We start from the raw sequence: 19,617 nt of genomic DNA, 5'->3' as shown, positions 1-19,617 counted from the left end.
GAAAGCACCTCCGGGTGCAAGTAGATAAATAGGGACCGCTTACCAGCGGGAAGGTAAACGGCGCTTCCGTGTGCGGCTCTGGCTTGCCAGAGCAGCGATGTCACGCTGGCCACGTGACCCGGAAGTGTCTCCGGACAGCGCTGGCCCCTGGCCTCTTAAGTGAGATGGGCGCACAACCCCAGAGTCTGTCAAGACTGGCCCGTACGGGCAGGGGTACCTTTACCTTTAACCCATGGATTTGCGCCCCCTAACCCGTGGATTTCCCTAACCCCCAGATGTTGCGCCTGGTGCGGCCGGCCCCCCCTGCACCCCCCACGCTACGCCACTGGAATCAATATTCATAAATACAGTCGACGCTCGGGTTGCGAACGTGATCTGTGCGGGAAGCACGGTTGCAACTCGCAGCGCTGTGTGTGCACACACACAGGTTGTGATTCGGCGCTTCTGCGCATGCGCAAAGCGCAATTTAGCCCTTCTGCGCATGCATATTAGCCAAAACCCAGTTGTAACCCATTCCAGTACTTCCAGGTTTTGGCTCGTACATAACCCGAAAAAACGCAACCTGAAGGGTCTGTAACCGGAGGTACAGTGGTACTTCGGGTTAAGAACGTAATTCGTTCTGGAGGTCTGTTCTTAACCTGAAACTGTTCTTAACTTGAAGCACCACTTTAGCTAATGGGGCCTCCCACTGCCGCTGCACAATTTCTGTTCTCATCCTGAAGCGAAGTTCTTAACCTGAGGCACTATTTCTGGGTTAGCGGAGTCTGTAACCCGAAGGGTATGTAACCTGAAGCGTATGTAACCCAAGGTACCACTGTATAACTGTACACACACATCTAAATAGATAAAATAAACCGTGTGTTTGAAATAGTACAGGAGAGCAATCCTGAAGCCATTTTGACTCTCCCAATGACCTAAAATATTCCTCTGCAGTAAGGGAGGCAAATGGGGAAAGCCTTCCCATTGCCTTTTTCGCTTACAAATCCTGTTTTAAGGGCATATTTGTGTAAGAATAGGGTGGGCCTGTGACCTGGATTCAGGAGCTAAAGTATTAACCATCACAAAAGAATGGCCAGGCTGCCCAGGTAATGCAGTCAGCGACCATTATCAGGTATCCTGGCAGGCAGGATTTCTGCTGTAGACCGCCTCCTATCAATGGTTCTTGAACTTAATCTGTTCCTGGAGTCCATTCAACTCCCAAAACCGTTCAAAAACCAAGGCGCGGCTTCTGATTGGCTGCAGGAGCTTCCTGCATGCTCAAGCAGAAGCCGCGTCGGACATTCGGCTTCTGAAAAACATTCGAAAACCGGAACATTTCCAGGTTTTCGGTGTTTGGGAGCCAAAACGTCTGAGTACCAAGGCATTCAAGACACAGTTGCATATAAAAATGGTTACATGAATACAAAGTTACGAATATATAAAAATCGCTATCAATTCTTTTTCTTTCTGACACACTCTTCCTCTCCAGGGTCCAAACAAACTCTCAGCTCACCCACAAAAGTCTCACACCTGGAAATAGTGAAGGTTACCCTAATCTCTCACTCTAGACATGCTTTTTATTGGGAGGTTGTAGCTGGGGTTTTTTTTAGGAGCCTAAAGACAAAGCATTCCTAAGCATGTACAGAGTGCAGTTTCCCCTTCTGAGAGGAGCAGCTTGGTTTTTTTCAACTCAGCCCAAGGACAGGGTGCCTTGCAGCATATGCAAAATACCCCTCCATCAGAAGTGTACACCATTTATAGACAATAAGAAACACAGAGGAGATAAATAATGAAAACACAGTGAAACTTAATTTTTGCACATTTCATCAGTGAGGGGCTCTTATGTTTTTGGGTGTGAGGAATTCAAATCTGCTATTATTTTTGTGATTAGACAGCATTTAGCTTGACATTCAATGAAGAAGCACATAAACTGCTTTTGGGGGAAAATAAGAATTGTAACTTCTGAAGTTGTTAGGGAATGCTAAATAATAATGAATAAGGATAAAACATAATAACTGCAAGTACTTGGCAATCATTTTTAATGATCTCTGTGCAATTTCCACTCATTTTACTTTCCAAGCAAAACTAAAGTATATTTAACCAAATATAAATTTAACCATATTTAACTATATTTACACTATATTTAACCAAAATATCTTTTGAATTCTCTAGTTGCATCATAACTTTTCAGCACCCCTCTCAACATGTCCCACCTCCCCATATTGAAAACGAAAATGGCAGTGGAAAATGTGAGCCAACAATTTCTCTAACTTCATGAAACAGTCGACACTGTCGAAACTCCCTGCAAATAGTGCACAGATTTGCTTGGAATGCCAGGAGGGGAAAAGGAAGAAGGAACTGTGATAGGAATTTTATGGTCTTAGATATATGGAAATGTTCATAAGTGTACCAACCAAGCACGTACATAGATCAGCACAGGAAGAACGACCAGGAACCATTTTGATTCCTAAACTGAGCAAATGTTTTCTCTGCAAGGTCAAAGAGGGAAACCTCCCATTGTATCTTTCCTCACAAATCCTGTCTTAAAGGCACATTCAAGATAGGAATAGGGTGTGAGCCCGTGACCTGGCCCAGGAACTAAGTATTTATCACTACAAAAGAATGGCCAGGCTCCCCTGGAAATCCAATCAAGTAACCTGCCACAACGACAGGAGAAAAACAACATTCAAAATTTATGTTTTAGACCGCCTTTTTTGTGATGTAGGTATGATGTATCTGAGGGGTGGTCTTAGGTTACACCCCTTCTGTGATGTATGTATGATGTTTCTGGGGGTGGTCTTGATCTACAGGGTGGCAATTTTAAAAGTCTTTATAAGGCCTTGCGCACCATTTTTCTGGGTTCCTCCTCTCTCCTGCAGGTGAGGGGAGCACCCTGTTGCAACAGATCAATAAAGATCAGGCTTACTAGCTGCTTTGCTTCTCAATATTCTCTGGCTGGCCTCTGTTATTCTCTCCTACCAATAGGGAACCTATGTAAGGACTCTATATGGGCTCTTGGATACCCCATAAGGGAAAAGGGCAATTTTTGTTTAAAACAGAACGAAACCCCAATTGTTACCTTTTTCTAGAGAACAGCAACTGTGGTGTTAATGAGGTTCCAAGGCAGCATGCAACATGGATTCCAAGGAATACTTCACAAGTAGTTTTCGTGTGGTCCGTCTCAGCTAGCTATAAGGCTGAAGAGGTCTAGATCCAGCAGGTATCTGTGACAAGGAGCCGCTATGAAGAGAAAAAGCATGGAGCACGCAGCAGCGAACTTCTCTCCGAAGGATTGCACTAACCTACAGGACTGGGAGCTGCCCTTTATAGGGCCAGAACTCCAGAGGGAGGTGGTCTTAGAGACAAAGGATGATGAGATTAAGGACCATGCTGGGCAGAAAAATGATTAAGTAGTGAGGGACATTCCTCAACAGAAGGAATTGGGCGGGGAATTCCTGGGACACCCCAGTTGAGTGAATCAAAGACCATGCTCCCGGTGAAAATGGGATTAGGAAGGGGTTATCTCACTTCAAAGGGACGCGGGTGGCGCTGTGGGTTAAACCAGAGCCTAGGACTTGCCAATCGAATCCCCGCAGCGGGGTGAGCTCCCATTGCTCGGTCCCTGCTCCTGCCAACCTAGCAGTTTGAAAGCACGTCAAAGTGCAAGTAGATAAATAGGTACCACTGCAGCGGGAAGGTAAACGGCGTTTCCGTGCATTGCTCTGGTTCGCCAGAAGGGGCTTAGTCATGCTGGCCACATGACCCGGAAGCTGTATGCCGGCTCCCTCAGCCAATAAAGCAAAATGAGCTCCGCAACCCCAGAGTCGGCCACGACTGGACCTAAAGGTCAAGGGTCCCTTTACTTTGACCTATCTCACTTCAATAAGGATCATTGTGCCTAAACACAAAAGGAGCTGGATTTAGGATTAACGCAATCTATGAGTAATGGACCTCCGCCCTACAGAAGGACAACATGCTAAGAACTAAAGAACCCTTGATTAATTTAAGGAGGGTGTTGTTTTGTGTCAGCTTTGGTATTGATTTCTGGGATTGATTAGATCAGGGTTTAATTAGATTCTGCTTCTGGCTCATCTAACCTGATTTGGACCCAAGATCTGTTGCTGTCACCGCTCACATCTAGCAGTCGGTCCTCTTTGTATCTCACATGCCGTACGTCACAAAGGTGACAGCTCAGTTTGAACAATGTACATGGAACTGGTTGTTGTGTTCACTGTTTCAAAACACTGGTTTGCCTTGACACCAATCCTCCCTTGTAGAGGAGCCCAGAGTGCTGTCACCCCTTAGGTAAAGACCCCCAAACACCTGTCGGTCAGCTAAATGTGTACACCTGCCTATACCTGTATTCAAGAGACTTTTGGTTCACAAAAATGACCTTTAGGTCCCTTCCAGCTCTACAATTCTATGATTATATGATCTGCCACTAGGCATCTTGCCCAGTGTCCACACACAGTGACACAAATCATTTGTGGCGCACTGGAAGCTTGACCAGAAGAAAAACACCATCAGCTCTTTTCCAGTTTATATTTAATTTCAGGTCATTTCACTTTAAATCCGTATTCCGCCTTTCTATATTGCTACACGCAAGGCGGTTGACAGCAACAAAATATACAGCAAAAAACAAACCCCTTATAATAATCTGATCCAATACAAAAAGTTGTAATGAAAACATAGCTTTAAAAGGGAATGGTTTATAACAAATAAAGTAACATTCAATCTATTTGAATTTAATACAGTGGTACCTCAGGTTAAGAAGGGACGCGGGTGGCGCTGTGGGTTAAACCACAGAGCCTAGGACTTGCTGATCAGAAGGTCGGCGGTTCGAATCCCCACGACGGGGTGAGCGCCCATTGCTGAGTCCCTGCTCCTGCCAACCTAGCAGTTCGAAAGCACGTCAAGCTGCAAGTAGATAAATAGGTACCGCTCTGGCGGGACGGTAAATGGCGTTTCAATGCGCTGCTCTGGTTCACCAGAAGCGGCTTGGTCATCCCTTTACCTTTACCCCGGGTTAAGAACTTAATTTGTTCTGGAGGTCCGTTCTTAACCTGAAACTGTTATTAACCTGAGGTACCACTTTAGCTAATGGGGCCTCCAGCTGCCGCCGCACGATTTCTGTTCTCATCCTGAACCAAAGTTCTTAACCCGAGGTACTATTTCTGGGTTAGCGGAGTCTGTAACCTGAAGGGTCTGTAACCTGAAGCTTTCGTAACCTGAAGGGTCTGTAACCCGAGGTACCACTGTAGTACCAAAAAAATATTAACTATTGAAAAATATGGTTCTTATACTGGGTCGCCTCGAGGCGATTCTTACACACACTACAGGTGAGTAGGTGAGTGGCGATTGACACGTCCGCAGGGGCACAAACAGTTTCGGAAGTCTCTCCAAAGATGGGCTGCTAACCTTTTTCACCAGCTGGTCCTTCCAGACAGTCAATAAAAACAGCCGCACGCAATGTGCCATTCACATATCTTGTTATGCGAGAGTTTTTGCATCTTCCAGGAATCCACAGCTGCACTGGGAAGTCTTTTCTTACCACTGCCCCGGGCAGCCCCATATCATGTTTCGGAAAAGCTGACAATCTTCTTCCATATCTTCTCGGATGTCAGAAGACACCGGCGGTGGGGGGGTGCTCAGCAGCTGACTGGGGGGCAACCAGGGCTCGGAAAAGTCTGCCTGGCGACAGCGGACCCCGCAACTTTGTCCTGGGACTTCATCCTGACGGGGCCGTACTGAAAAGATTTGGTGCTGGTGTGCACCTGTGGAGCACCTGCTGTGTTGCCAAGGCCGCCGGGAAGGCCCTTTTCTCCTGGGTGTCTGTGGGGCGCAGGATAAGCAACCTTTTTGCGGCGGCTGCTTCGGCTGTGCCAGGAAGCCCAGTGGCTGAGGCTCTGGCCTTGCTTGTCCAGCAGGCTGCTGCCCACCTTCCACCTCTGCCATGTCCTTTGGATCTGGGATTGGACCTGGAGGGAGAAGAAAGAAAATTGGGGGTGATTGGTGGTGTCACGGCAGCCAGCTTAGGACCAATACAGTGGTACCTCGGGTTACCTACGCTTCAGGTTACAGACTCCACTAACCCAGAAATAGTGCTTCAGGTTAAGAACTTTGCTTCAGGATGAGAACAGAAATCGTGCTTTGGCGGTGCGGTGGCAGCAGGAGGCCCCATTAGCTAAAGCGGTGCTTCAGGTTAAGAACAGTTTCAGGTTAAGAATGGACCTCCGGAACGAATTAAGTACTTAACCCGAGGTACCACTGTAGGAAAAAGACAGTCACAGAACCGAGAAATTGCACAAAACAAATGAAATACCGTGAAAATCCCTGAAACAAGAAGTAATTGACTAGAAATATTATAGGGGACGCGGGTGGCGCTGTAGGTTAAACCACAGAGCCTAGGGCTTGCTGATCAGAAGGTCGGTGGTTCGAATCCCCGTGACGGGGTGAGCTCCCATTGTTCGGTCCCAGCTCCTGCCAACCTAGCAGAGAAGAATGGCAGATTCCGAAATGGCAAAAATGATTGGAATAATTAGAAATGAGGAAGACCAAAACTTTAATAAGGAATGTGGAAAATTTACAATTTATCTTAAAAACCATTGTAAACAGTTAAACAGTTAAACCCGTTAGTAGGATTGGAATAGCACTTGTAGTTTAATGGTGAATTTTGGATATAACGGAGATGTAAAAGGTTTGGATTATTATAAAAGATGCAGGAGGAAATGACTAACAATAGGACCCACGAAGTGGAGGAGGGAAGTCCAAGAGATTTTTGGGAATCTTATTTCTATGTTGTATGTTGCATATGTGATTGTAAAACTTTAATTTTAAAAAACCAAATACCGTATTTTTCGCTCTATAAGATGCACCAGACCACAAGACACACCAAGTTTTTGGAGAAGGAAAACAAGAAAAAAATATTCTGAATCTCAGAAGCCAGAACAGCAAGAGGGATCGCTGCGCAGTGAAAGCAGCAATCCCTCTTGCTGTTCTGGCTTCTGAGATAGCTGCGCAGCCTGCATTTGCTCCATAAGACGCACACACATTTCCCCTTACTTTTTAGGAGGGAAAACGTGAGTCTTATAGAGCAAAAAATATGGTAAATAATTTATTTATTTTTAATTAAAGCCATCCAAATTGGTGGACATTACTCTAACCACGACAAAGCGCTGCCTTAGAATTCAGGGGAGAGGGTGCCTCTGAGCACATGCTTAGCCCAGGAGTTTGTGACCATTACCTGGAACAAGCTTAGTAGTCCAAGTTTGCACAAAAAACCACTCCTGGACTTTGAGCCAGCCAGCTCTACACTTGCACAAGGAGGAGCAGAATGCCTTTTCGATGACCTACCTCTTTATTGACAAAGCAGTAGAGGATGCTCACCAGCAGGCCCTGAAAAATTAATAATAATTTTATTATTTTTTAAAAAATGTGACAGGACAGAGGACTGATAACACCCTGCAAACTTATAATTGCAGCAGGCTGAAAAGTCAAGTAAGGTAAAGGTAAAGGGACCTCTGACCATTAGGTCTAGTCGTGGCTGACTCTGGGGTTGCGGCGCTCATCTCGCTTTATTGGCCGAGGGAGTCGGCATACAGCTTCCGGGTCATGTGGCCAGCAGGACTAAGCCGCTTCTGGCGAACCAGAGCAGCGCATGGAAACGCCGTTTATCTTCCCGCTGGAGCGGTACCTATTTATCTACTTGCACTTTGATGTGCTTTCGAACTGCTAGGTTGGCAGGAGCAGGGGCCGAGCAATGGGAGCTCACCCCGTCACGGGGATTCGAACCGCCGACCTTCTGATCAGCAAGTCCTAGGCTCTGTGGTTTAACCCACGGCGCCACCTGCTTCCCATTGAAAAGTCGGGTGCACATGCTCTAAATGATAAGAACAAGGATATCAAAGATCTACCCAGTACCTGTAAGGAGTTGAGCAACAACTCAAAGAAGAATTTGACATAGCGCAACGTGCCCTGGGCATGTTCCTCGGTGACCAGCACAAATACCACCTCATGAATCCCCAGCAGCGGGATGAGGGTCAGTGTTGACTTGGCCAACCTAAAAAGAAGCGAAGAAATGGAGTGAGTTTCTGGGCATGTGCGAAGCAGAGAACTAAGAGGCTTTGCCACATTGGTCACGGACACTGTAAATATCCCCTCAAAAATCCACAGTGGATTGTATTGCGCTGCAGACACCTATGGAAGCCATTTTGTGACATGCCTCACCCTCGCGGCAGCCATTTTGTGGCTGGCGCCCATGACACTATCTCATATCCCGAATTTGTGCTCACTAGCCAAAGCAAGGGTTGGGGAAAGAAGCAGGGAAGCTTTGCTCCATAGGTTGCAAAGTATTTATCTGGATGTAGCTCTCTTGCTTTTGTTCTCTTTTGAAGGAAGTTCTACAAGTAAAGCTTGAATTCAACTTATGGGCCTGGGCAATGTTTTATTCCAAAAGGAGTCATTTTTTTATTCCAGTTGCATCATGCTGTGCATTGTTAATATCAGCAATAAGCCATGGGTGGAATGGGTGCATGCTCTAGTTATCTCTTGCCTGGACTACTGCAATGCGCTCTACATGGGGCTGCCTTTGAAGGTGACCCAGAAACTACAACTAATCCAGAATGCGGTAGCTAGAGTGGTGACTGGGAGCGGCCGCCAAGACCATATAACACCGGTCTTGAAAGACCTATATTGGCTCCCAGTACGTTTCCAAGCACAATTCAAAGTGTTGGTGCTGACCTTTAAAGCCCTAAACAGCCTCGGTCCTGTATACCTGAAGGAGCGTCTCCACCCCCATCGTTCTGCCCAGACACTGAGGTCCAGCGCCAAGGGCCTTCTGGCGGTTCCCTCACTGCGAGAAGCCAAGTTACAGGGAACCAGGCAGGGGCCTTCTCAGTAGTGGCACCTGCCCTGTGGAATGCCCTCCCAGCAGATGTCAAAGAGAACAACAACTACCTCAGGTTAAGTACTTAATTCGTTCTGGAGGTCCGTACTTAACCTGAAACTGTTCTTAACTTGAAGCACCAATTTAGCTAATGGGGCCTCCTGCTGCTGCTGTGCCGCTGGAGCACGATTTCTGTTCTCATCCTGAAGCAAAGTTCTTAACCTGAAGCACTATTTCTGGGTTAGCGGAGTCTGTAATCTGAAGTGTATGTAACCTGAAGCGTATGTAACCTGAGGTACCTTGCTGGTACCACTGTACCAGACTTTTAGAAGACATCTGAAGGCAGCCCTGTTTAGGGAAGCTTTTAATGTTTAATAGACTATTGTATTTTAGTGTTCTGTTGGAAACTGCCCAGAGTGGCTGGGGAAACCCAGCCAGATGGGTGGGGTATAAATAAATAATAATAATAATAATTATTATTATTAAACAGATAGTTCAAGAAGTCAACTCTTTCTACAAAATGCCTGATTCGGTGACGGGCAACCTCTTGCCTTTCAACTGCCCTGGCGATTTCTCACCTACCTGAATTTGTAATCTGTGTAACGCATCTGTTGCGCCCGGAGTTTGGAGACCAGGATCTTGATGATGCGTATGAAGATCACAAAGTTGACCTGGAAAAATGGGAAAGAAGGAAAGGGGTCTGATTGGCATTAACCCCTTCAATCCAGCCGTGTCACCCCTCTGATGTCTGCCACCGATGTCATCGATGCCACAGGCACATCGACATTAGACAATGGGCACGTCCTCAAAAATTGTTTTTTAGCCTGCGTGTTCCTTCACTGGGGCTGGGGGTTTAAGAACCACATGACATTCCCTCTGTTCTGTTCATATATCTGATGTCCCAGGGCAAAAACCCCCAACGTTTCTCCTATGCTAGTACAGTGGTACCTCCGATTAAGAACTTAATTCATTCTGGAGGTCCGTTCTTAACCTGAAACTGTTCTTAACCTGAGGTACCATTTTAGCTAATGGGGCCTCCCGCTGCCGCCATGCCATCAGAGCACAATTTCTGTTCTCATCCTGAAGCAAAGTTCTTAACCCAAGTTAATATTTCTGGGTTAGCGGAGTCTGTAACCTGAAGCGTCTGTAACCCGAGGTACCACTGTAGTGCAAAAAGGATATTTGATACACTCACATGACACTTCCTCCTTCATATGTGTTTGGTTTGCTTGCCTCGTGTCAGATTTCCCCTGCTTTTCCCCCTTGAACAGTGCACAAAATGGGGTGTTTTCAAGGGACGTGTGGAAACGCCCAATGGTACCTCAGGTTAAGAACTTAATTCATTCTGGAGGTCCGTTCTTAACCTGAAACTGTTCTTAACCTGAAGCACCACTTTAGCTAATGGGGCCTCCCGCTGCCGCCGCACCGCCAGAGCACGATTTCTGTTCTCATCCTGAAGCAAAGTTCTTAACCTGAGGTACTATTTCTGGGTTAGCGGAGTCTGTAACCTGAAGCGTCTGTAACCTGAAGCGTCTGTAACCCGAGGTACCACTATAAATCTTTCTGACCTACTGAGAGGCACCAATGCTCTGAAAGAGTATAAGGCAGTTTCTCTGTTCCTTGGCAACTTACAAAGATTGCTAGCAGAATCGGGCAACGGATGATCCACCAATAGCCCATGTTGTCGTTTCTCTCCCAGCATCTGTGGAAGGAGGTGGGCAGCAATTAAAAAGGTGTCAGTGGGTCGAAGGAGGAATGACAACCCCTGTCTACCGATCGGCAATTGCGCCTCGGTTGTCAAAGGTTTCGTAAGTCGAACAGGCTTCCGGAACCGATTACGTTCAACAACCGAGGTTCCGCTGTTTATAACACCATTCACACACACATGCGGTTTACAAGAATTATACGTAAAAGGCAGTAAAAAATATATATGTTAGAATCAGAAATCAGCCAGCTATTATGGAAAGATGCATTCTGACAGAATAGAAAAGTTATCAGGAGGCGTTGAAAGGTTGAAATGGGAGGGCACAGTCCATGTTTACTCAAAGGTAAGTCCTGCTGTGTTCAACAGGATTTGCTGCCGTGTAAGTCATTGACGCGGGCGGCGCTGTGGGTTAAACCACAGAGCCTAGGACTTGCCGATCAGAAGGTCGGCGGTTCGAATCCCCACAATGGGGTGATCTTCCATTGTTCGGTCCCTGCTCCTCCAACATAGCAGTTCAAAAGCACGTCAAAGTGCAAGTAGATAAATAGGTACCACTCCGGCGGGAAGGTAAATGGCGTTTCCGTGCACTGCTCTGGTTCGCCTAAGCGGCTTAGTCATGCTGGCCACATGACCAGCTGTACGCCGGCTCCCTTGGCCAATAAAGCAAGATGAGTGCCACAACCCCAGAGTCGGCCACGACTGGACCTAATGGTCAGGGGTCCCTTTACCTTTAAGTCATTGAGAGCAATTTTATACCACCCTTTTTCCAAGGAGTTTACGAAACAAGCACAGCTTTCCTCTCCCTGACCCAGTTTTATCCTATGACAACACTGTAAACTGATTTCAACCATTGAGGTTCCCTGGTCCTAGTTTGGCATGATAAATAGCCACTACTCTAGAAGTGCAACCTAAGTTCTTTTTGAACCCTAAGAAAATTATACATCAAATGTGAAGTGGAAGATTTTTTTGGCCCAGGTACTTACTCGTTGTTTTCATAGAGGTATCTCACAATCACCCAAGGGATGACAAAAAGGATTGGTGCCCCTGCAAGAGACATAATTAAGAAGACTCAACTAATGTATCTGGATAATGGGTACAATTGCCTTCTACCTCTCATGATTCCCTTTCGTTTTACAGGTAGCTTTGAGCACTGTTGCCTCCATTACTGAACATCCCAGCCCCTGAATTAAGCTCTCCCGCAATGTTCGCAACCACCACCGCTCTCCCAATGTCTCTTTTCTCGTCAGGACTTCGCGCTGGGCGGTTAACTCACCCCATCCGATGAGCAGGTAGCCTGAGAAATAGCTTTCTTCCGAAAAGGCCATTGGTCCTAGTAGGTTGTGTAGATAGAGGCATTCTACCAGGAGCCAGTAGTAGTTTGCACAGACGCAGTATTGGGTTAAGATCTGTGCCAGCCGGCAGCCGGCCACAGCCTGAAAAGGAAGAGGAGGAGAATGTGAACGCTCGTTTTTTTGGTCGGGAGCTCTAGTGGGAGCCAGCTGATTTGCGCCAGAGCGCCAGTCCCCAAAGCTGGACATTTTGGGATGCAATCAGAAGCCCGAAATAGCTTCTGTAATTATCAGGGACTGAGAAAAGCAATGACAAACCTAGACAGCGTCTTAAAAAGCAGAGACATCACCTTGCCAACAAAGGTCCGTATAGTTAAAGCTCTGATTTTCCAAGTAGTGATGTATGGAAGTGAGAGCTGGACCATGAAGAAGGCTGATCGCTGAAGAATTGATGCTTTTGAATTATGGTGCTGGAGGAGACTCTTGAGAGTCCCATGGACTGCAAGAAGATCAAACCGATCCATTCTTAAGGAAATCAGCCCTGAGTGCTCACTGGAAGGACAGATCCTGAAGCTGAGGCTCCAAGACTTTGGCCACCTCATGAGAAGAGACGACTCCCTGGAAAAGACCCTGATGTTGGGAAAGACGGAGGGCACAAGGAGAAGGGGACAACAGAGGACGAGATGGCTGGACAGTGTTCTCGAAGATACCAATGTGAGTTTGATAGAACTACGGGAGGCAATGGAAGACAGGAGGGCCTGGCGTGCTCTGGTCCATGGGGTCACGAAGAGTCGGACACAACTAAATGACTAAACAACAACAAGAGCAGAGGAGGAATGGTGGAGATCCCATCCTGACCTTTCCAGAGAAGAGGAAGACAGTATAGATTTACAACAGGAGTTTGAGGGAGGTCACAGCTCAGAGGCAGATGAGGTGGAAAGTTGGGAGATAATGAGAGAGGAGGAAGAGGAAGAGTCTTTAGAAAGCATTCCAGACTTCCTCCCTCTCCCAGAACCCAGCGAGCCTTGAAAGTAGGAGAGCAAAGAGCTCAAAGGCAGAGGGGCACTTATCAGCACCCATAGGAGAGACGCTGAGACTGACGAATGAGGAAGTGGGAGAGGTGGGGGGGGGTGGAGATTCACCTGGGACAACGCCATTATCCAAGGGGCTGGGTTCTATAGCCTCTCTCTGTAAATACTGAATAAAAAACAGACGGTAAGGAACATGAGACTAGGGCCCTTCAGGATTTGACCTCCTTCCGTCGGGCCTGTAAGACAGAGCTATTCCACCTGGCCTTTAATTTGAATTCAGCCTGATCTTCTATTTCCCTTCTCTTCCCTACCCCTCTCCTTTTATGAAGATTTCCCTCTCTGAGACCCCACAGCTAATTCTTCCCTGGCGTCCTCGCTGGCCCAAGTAGGACCAATTCAGCCAGCTAGCCCTGGGAATTATCTTATTTCCCCTAGATTGATTTTTGAGTTTTATTGTTATTCATGTTTTTATACTACATTTTATGCTGCTTTTATAATTAAGTGTTTTAAATTTGTTGTGAGCCTGGTTTTTGAACCGGGAAGGGCGGGGTATAAATAAAAATTGATATTATTATTATTATTATTATTATTATTATTATTTCATTGTCTTTCTCCGTTCCTGGGCAACTGGCCATGGGAGTTGCTGGCAGCGGCCTGACAGTAATTCTGGGATGTCCCACTTAAATTGGGACAGTTGAGCGGCACACAATGGCCCATTTAGTCCAGGATCCAATTCTCACAAACAGATGACCGGGATAAAACCATCAGCAGGATTTATGCGCAAGAGCCCTCTCCCCTCCCTCGATTTCCAGCAACCGCCTTCTGCAGGAGTAAGTTCCATAGTTTATGGAACATCTCCACCTCCATCATTCTGCCCGGACACTGAGGTCCAGCTCCGAGCACCTTCTGGCGGTTCCCTCCGTGCGAGAAGCCAAGTTACAGAGAACTAGGCAAAGGGCCTTCTTGGTAGTGGCACCCGCCTTGTGGAACGCCCTCCCACCAGATGTCAAAAAGAAAAACAACTACCAGACTTTTAGAAGACATCTGAAGGCAGCCCTGTTTAAGGAAGCTTTTAATGTTTAATAGGTTATTGTATTTTAATATTCTGTTGGGAGCCGCCCAGAGTGGCTGGGGAAACCCAGCCAGATGGGCGGGGTATAAATACAAAATAATAATAATAATAATAATAATAATAATAATAATAATAATTATGCCTTGCTTGAAGAATTAATTTCTTTTGTCTGTCCAGGATCTCCCAACACTACGCCCACGCTCCCCCGCTGGTCCCGGCTGGAGCCCTATCACCTACCCTCCCTCAAACTGCAGTTGCAATGATACCTGTCCCAAAGGAAGGTGCGAGAGGTCCCCTTCGTCCTGGAAGTCCTTGGGGAAGTGCAGCCGCAGGAAGGTGTCCCGGGTGAGGATGGAGACGGCCCGCAGCATGAAGGACGCGAAGAGATTCATGTGGATGTAATTGCGGATGCAACGGAGTTTCCTGGAAGTGGGCAGAGAACAATGGGCAGGGAGAAGTCAGTTGTGCCCCATATCTGCACCTCGAGCCAGGATCCAAGATGGCTAGACAGGGTTTTAACGGAAACCAAAGCTCATTCTTGCACTTGTTGTTTTTGTTTTATTCATACATTGGTACCTCGGGTTAAGTACTTAATTCGTTCCGGAAGTCCGTACTTAACCTGAAACTGTTCTTAACCTGAAGCACCACTTTAGCTAATGGGGCCTCCTGCTGCTGCCGCGCCGCTGGAGCACGATTTCTGTTCTCATCCTGAAGCAAAATTCTTAACCTGAAGCACTATTTCTGGGTTAGCGGAGTCTGCAACCTGAAGCGTATGTAACCTGAGGTACCACTGTGATAATAAATTTTATTTATACCCTGCCCTCCCCAGCCACAACCAATAATAAAAACGAGTTGATTAAAATACAACTTAAAAAATAAGATTAAAATACAACATTAAAACATTAAGATGCAGTCTCTTCACAGGAGGAGAAAGGAAAAAGAAAGAGGGGGAGGGACTCAAGTTGATTCCAAGCCCTCTGGGGCACAAGTCTGGGCAGTGTGTATGGAGGTCCTGGGTTGCCCAGACGACAAGAAACCCCACTCTCAGCCTGGCTGATGTGCTCCAAAGGAAAGCAGAGCAATATGTTTGGCACCAGCTTGGCTGCAGGAGTTACCAAACAAACTCCTCCGTTGCAAAGAGAACATCAGCAATGTCTAGGCAACACGATGACCATGTATATACGCATAGACAATCTTTATAGAATTCTTTCAAACCATAACAAGTACAAAATGAAATCTTTAGCCTCAAAGCCTCTGAAAATCTTTAAATGAAGCGAGGTACCAGACTTTGAACGACGAAAGACAAGCTGTGAAGCTTTGTGTATTCTGCAAATATGATGTTTAACACTGAATAGTGCTTCCGGATATTGACTACTGTTTTGTAGAATTCTTTGCCAGCGTGGTGGGAGGATATAGAATTGCTTCATAAACCCATCTCATATCAAATGAATGTATGTAAATGAAAATATCAAATGCTGTGGAACAGTGCTCATGTAATAATGTAGTCACATACATTCGATATAAGGTGGGTTTATGAACCCCACACATCCTTGCACTAGTGTTTACTGAACCACACCAAAGTGCATTGATGTGCACTGTGTGGTTAACTTTTTAATAGTCAGCAGGGGGAGCTGTTGCACTACTCTGCTCTAAGGGACATGCCTTAGTGCATGGGTAGGCAAACTAAGGCCCGGGGGCCGGATCCAGCCCAATCGTCTTCTAAATCCAGCCCGCAGACGGTCCGGGAATCAGCATGTTTTTACATGAGTAGAATGTGTCCTTTTCTTTCAAATGCATCTCTGGGTTATTTGTGGGGCCTGCCTGGTGTTTTTACATGAGTAGAATGCGTGCTTTTATTTAAAATGCATCTGGGCATAGGAGTTCAATAATTTTATTTTCTTTTTCAAAATATAGTCCGGTCCCCCGCAAGGTCTGAGGGACAGTGGACCGGCCCCCTGCTGAAAAAGTTTGCTGACCCCTGCCTTAGCGGAAGCCTCTCTTGGCAGGTGTGATTATTCCAACCACACACCCACATCTTTCAATACCTCTCGTTTTTCCTGCGTGGTACCCCGGGGGGGAAGGCAGTGCCCCATGTCGTCTTTCTCAGTACCTGAAAACTGCTAACAGGATGAAGGCCACAAGCAGCACCACCAACGAAAGGGAGTAGCACACTGTGTACATCAGTCGGAACTGCTCCAGAATCCACAAATGTTTCTGGGGAGAAACAGAAACACAGCTGGAATACACCTCAGCGGAAAAGGGCACCTCCACCACAGGTTGAAAGTGACGCAGGAAAAGCTTCACTATTAATAGGCTTATCAGCAAAAGGTCTGGAAGGAAAGAGTGTTTAAAGTGTTGGTGCTGACCTTGAAAGCCCTAAACGGCCTCAAAGACCCAGTATACCTGAAGGAGCATCTCCTCCCCCATCGTTCAGCCCAGACACTGAGGTCCAGCTCCGAGGGCCTTCTGGCAGTTCCATCCCTGCAAGAAGTGAGGTTACAGGGTGGCAGATGAAGGTGATGGACTATATGGGATTGGCAGAAATGACTGGCAGAATCCGAGTCCAGGGAGAAGAGTCGGCGGAAGAAGATTGGAAGAAATTTAAAGACTATTTACAGAAATATTGCAAAATTAATGAACGTTAGAATGATGTTGGATAGAAATTAAGTGGCTTCCAGCTGTAATGCTTAAGAGAATATGAAAAAAAAGGTTTAGAAATAGGTAAAAATTTAATGGTAAGGATTTGCTGAACTAACAATCTGAATTGGAATACAAAAAAGGGAGGTATGAGGAGGTCTGGGAAATAAGTTAAAAGAAAATAAGTAATGGAAACTCTGTGTGTTTTTAATTATTTTTATTTTTGTAATTTTTGTATTTTTTCTTTTTCTTTTTCATTGTATTATTATTGAAAATCTTAATAAATATTCTATATATATATAAAAAAAGTGAGGTTGCAGGGAGCCAGGCAGAGGGCCTTCTCGGTGGTGGCACCCGCCCTGTGGAACACCCTCCCATCAGATTTCAAGGAAATAAACAACTACAGTCATACCTCGGGTTACAGACGCTTCAAGTTGCGTTTTTTTGGGTTACGGACCGCTGAAACCCGGAAGTACCGGAACGAGTTACTTCCGGGTTTCAGCAGTCACGCATGTGCAGAAGCGCCGCATCGCAACCCACGCGTGCGCAGACGCGCCACTGCGGGTTGCGGACGTGAATCCTGCATGGATCACATTCGCAACCCGAGCGTCCACTGTATCTGGCTTTTAGAAGACATCTGAAGGCAGCCCTGTTTAGGGAAGTTTCCATGTTTGATGTGTTATTGTGTTTTTAATATCCTGTTGGAAGCTGCCCAGAGTGGCTGGGGAAACCCAGCAAGATGGCCGGGATGTAAACAAACAAACAAACAATTATTATTATTATTAACCAGAACCAGTGCAGCGCACGAGAACTCCGTTTACCTTCCCGCCGGAGCAGTACCTATTTATCTACTTGGACATTGATGTGCTTTCGAACTGCTAGGTTGGCAGGAACTGGGACCGAGCAATGGGAGCTCACCCCGTCGCGGGGATTTGAACCGCCGACCTTCTGATCGGCAAGTCCTAGGCTCTGTGGTTTAACCCACAGAGCCACCCGCGTCCCACAGCGCCACCCGCGTCCTTTCCCTTAAAGTTAAAGGTACCCCTGCCCGTACGGGCCAGTCTTGACAGACTCTAGGGTTGTGCGCTCATCTCACTCTAGAGGCCGGGAGCCAGTGCTGTCCTCAGAGACTTCCAGGTCACGTGGCCAGCGTGACGAAGCTGCTCTGGCGAGCCAGCGCAGCACACGGAAACACCGTTTACCTTCCCGCTAGTAAGCGGTCCCTATTTATCTACTTGCACTGGTGTGCTTTCGAACTGCTAGGTGGGCAGGCGCTGGGACCGAGCAACGGGAGCGCACCCCGCCGCGGGGATTCAAACCGCCAGCCATGCGATCGGCAAGTCCTAGGCGCTGAGGTTTTACCCACAGGGCCACCCGTGTCCCTGTCCTTTCCCTTAGGACATCCCTATTTTCATCAGAGGAATGTTGGAGGGTATGGAGTTATGCCACCCTCAAGCCAAGTAGATACAATCTTTAGAAGACCTCTGAAGGCAGCCCTGTATAGGGAATGTAGTAATGTTCACCCCCAACCGCTCGCCCCTCCCGTCTCCTGTCTCTGCTCTCCGGCCAGACTAGGACACCCAGGGTAAGGTTAGCGGGCTAATTACTTTTTCCAAAACAGAACAAACACAACCCGGTAGGGCTGCCACCACTCCCTCTTGTCCAGGGGACCCAGAATCACAACCCAGGGAGAAGGCTGTGACCCGTTTAACCTGGCTGTCCCCCTGTTTCGCAAGTTGCATCCACAGACTTGCAGGCAGAAGTTCTACGGTAGAGTGTAACCAAGCGTAAGGCTAGGACTTAGCTATTCCCTCCGGAAAGGCACACAACTAAAACAGTTTCATTCTTAAAAGGTTTATTTTAAAAATAATATAAAAACATGCTAGAATAGCAGGCACTCTTTTGAACGTTACAGATAAGAAAATAACAAAGGTACATAGTATGACTAGCTATACATACTCACAAGCTCTAACACACAATAGGATAGCTGAAATCTTTAGGACTCTGCAAGTTGAAGGCTTTTGTAAATCTCCATTTCAAAGGACGAAACGACGGCTATTAGGATGGAACAATAGAGCCGGGCATCTTTGCGAATTGCAGAGCGATGGCATAGACCGAAAGCAAAGAGCAAAGATCAAGACAATTCCCTGATCTTTTATTCACAGTTCGCACTTAGCGTCGTAACTTTCAAGCCAATCATAAGACTCAAATTATTTTTGAATACACCAATGACCGGCTTGCTGGTCAATCAATTTACTTCTTGACAGCTGGGCCAATTTGAAATCCAAACTTTAAATCAAATTTCCCTTCCGTGGAAATTAGCCAGAGACACATCCCCAAGCAATTCAAGGACAGATAGCATCACTGAGGGGGGGATGTTTACACCCTCAAACTCAGGTGTTAGATCTTTCATTAAATCAAAGCTTCCTTGGTTCCAATAAAGCTTTCAGCTAAGGAGCCATCTAGTCTAGAGTTTAAAGATACACAACTTCTTTCCCAGGGTCCTTGTGGCTGATGAAACTCCCACAAGGCTTCACTCCTCTTACTTAACCAAAGAATAATTTTCTAAATAAGACTAACTTTACTACAGGGAAGGTTTTAATGTTTAACATTTTATTATGTTGGAAACCACCCAGAGTGGCTGGGGCAACCCAGTCAAATGGGCAGGCTATTACCATTATTATTATTATTATTATTATTATTATTATTATTATTATTATTGACATCCCTATTTTCATCGGAGAAATATCAGAGGGTATGCTTCTGCATCTAAAAAGCCTCCCTAGGCTTCTTTGCCCAGAGTTACCTCCAATTTTGATGGCAAAATGATTCTCAAAATCCTGATATGTGCCATTATTCATTTGCAAAAGGGAAAAAGATCCATCCAGCGATTCAAGGCTTTTTAGCTAATTGAATATCTGCCTTTTCTCAGTGCAGCAGGTACATGGAAATACGTTATCGTGTAAATCAAAACCTCAGTGCAGCTGCCTTTTTTTGAGGTGGGGATGAAAGTGGAAGAT

The 19,617-nt window shown here is 46.3% G+C and overlaps 1 protein-coding gene across 2 annotated transcripts in view; it reads right to left on the bottom strand.

Annotated features, from left to right (window-relative positions):
• LOC307221199 (gastric inhibitory polypeptide receptor-like) overlaps nucleotides 1-19,617 on the bottom strand; it is a 76,397-nt gene that overhangs the window by 28,711 nt on the left and 28,069 nt on the right. The window contains exons 6-14 of one of the 2 annotated variants that reach the window (XR_013841324.1): nucleotides 16,071-16,174; nucleotides 14,227-14,383; nucleotides 11,842-12,001; nucleotides 11,552-11,612; nucleotides 10,496-10,565; nucleotides 9,446-9,534; nucleotides 7,900-8,038; nucleotides 7,333-7,374; nucleotides 5,224-5,957 (exon numbers count right to left, since the gene is read on the bottom strand). Coding sequence is in view for 1 of the 2 variants with exons in the window: in XM_079985573.1 (XP_079841699.1) it covers nucleotides 5,628-5,957; nucleotides 7,333-7,374; nucleotides 7,900-8,038; nucleotides 9,446-9,534; nucleotides 10,496-10,565; nucleotides 11,552-11,612; nucleotides 11,842-12,001; nucleotides 14,227-14,383; nucleotides 16,071-16,174 (1,152 nt within the window). In the remaining variant the exon portion in view is untranslated. Of the gene's footprint in view, nucleotides 1-5,076; nucleotides 5,958-7,332; nucleotides 7,375-7,899; nucleotides 8,039-9,445; nucleotides 9,535-10,495; nucleotides 10,566-11,551; nucleotides 11,613-11,841; nucleotides 12,002-14,226; nucleotides 14,384-16,070; nucleotides 16,175-19,617 lie in introns of those variants that run through there. The other variant, XM_079985573.1, reaches the window with a different exon arrangement.

Source organism: Podarcis cretensis, assembly GCF_951804945.1.
Source record: "Podarcis cretensis genome assembly, chromosome: 8".
NCBI lineage: Eukaryota > Metazoa > Chordata > Lepidosauria > Squamata > Lacertidae > Podarcis > Podarcis cretensis.
Note: the sequence above shows the minus strand (reverse complement) of the source record. Positions and strands in the feature narration are given on the sequence as shown.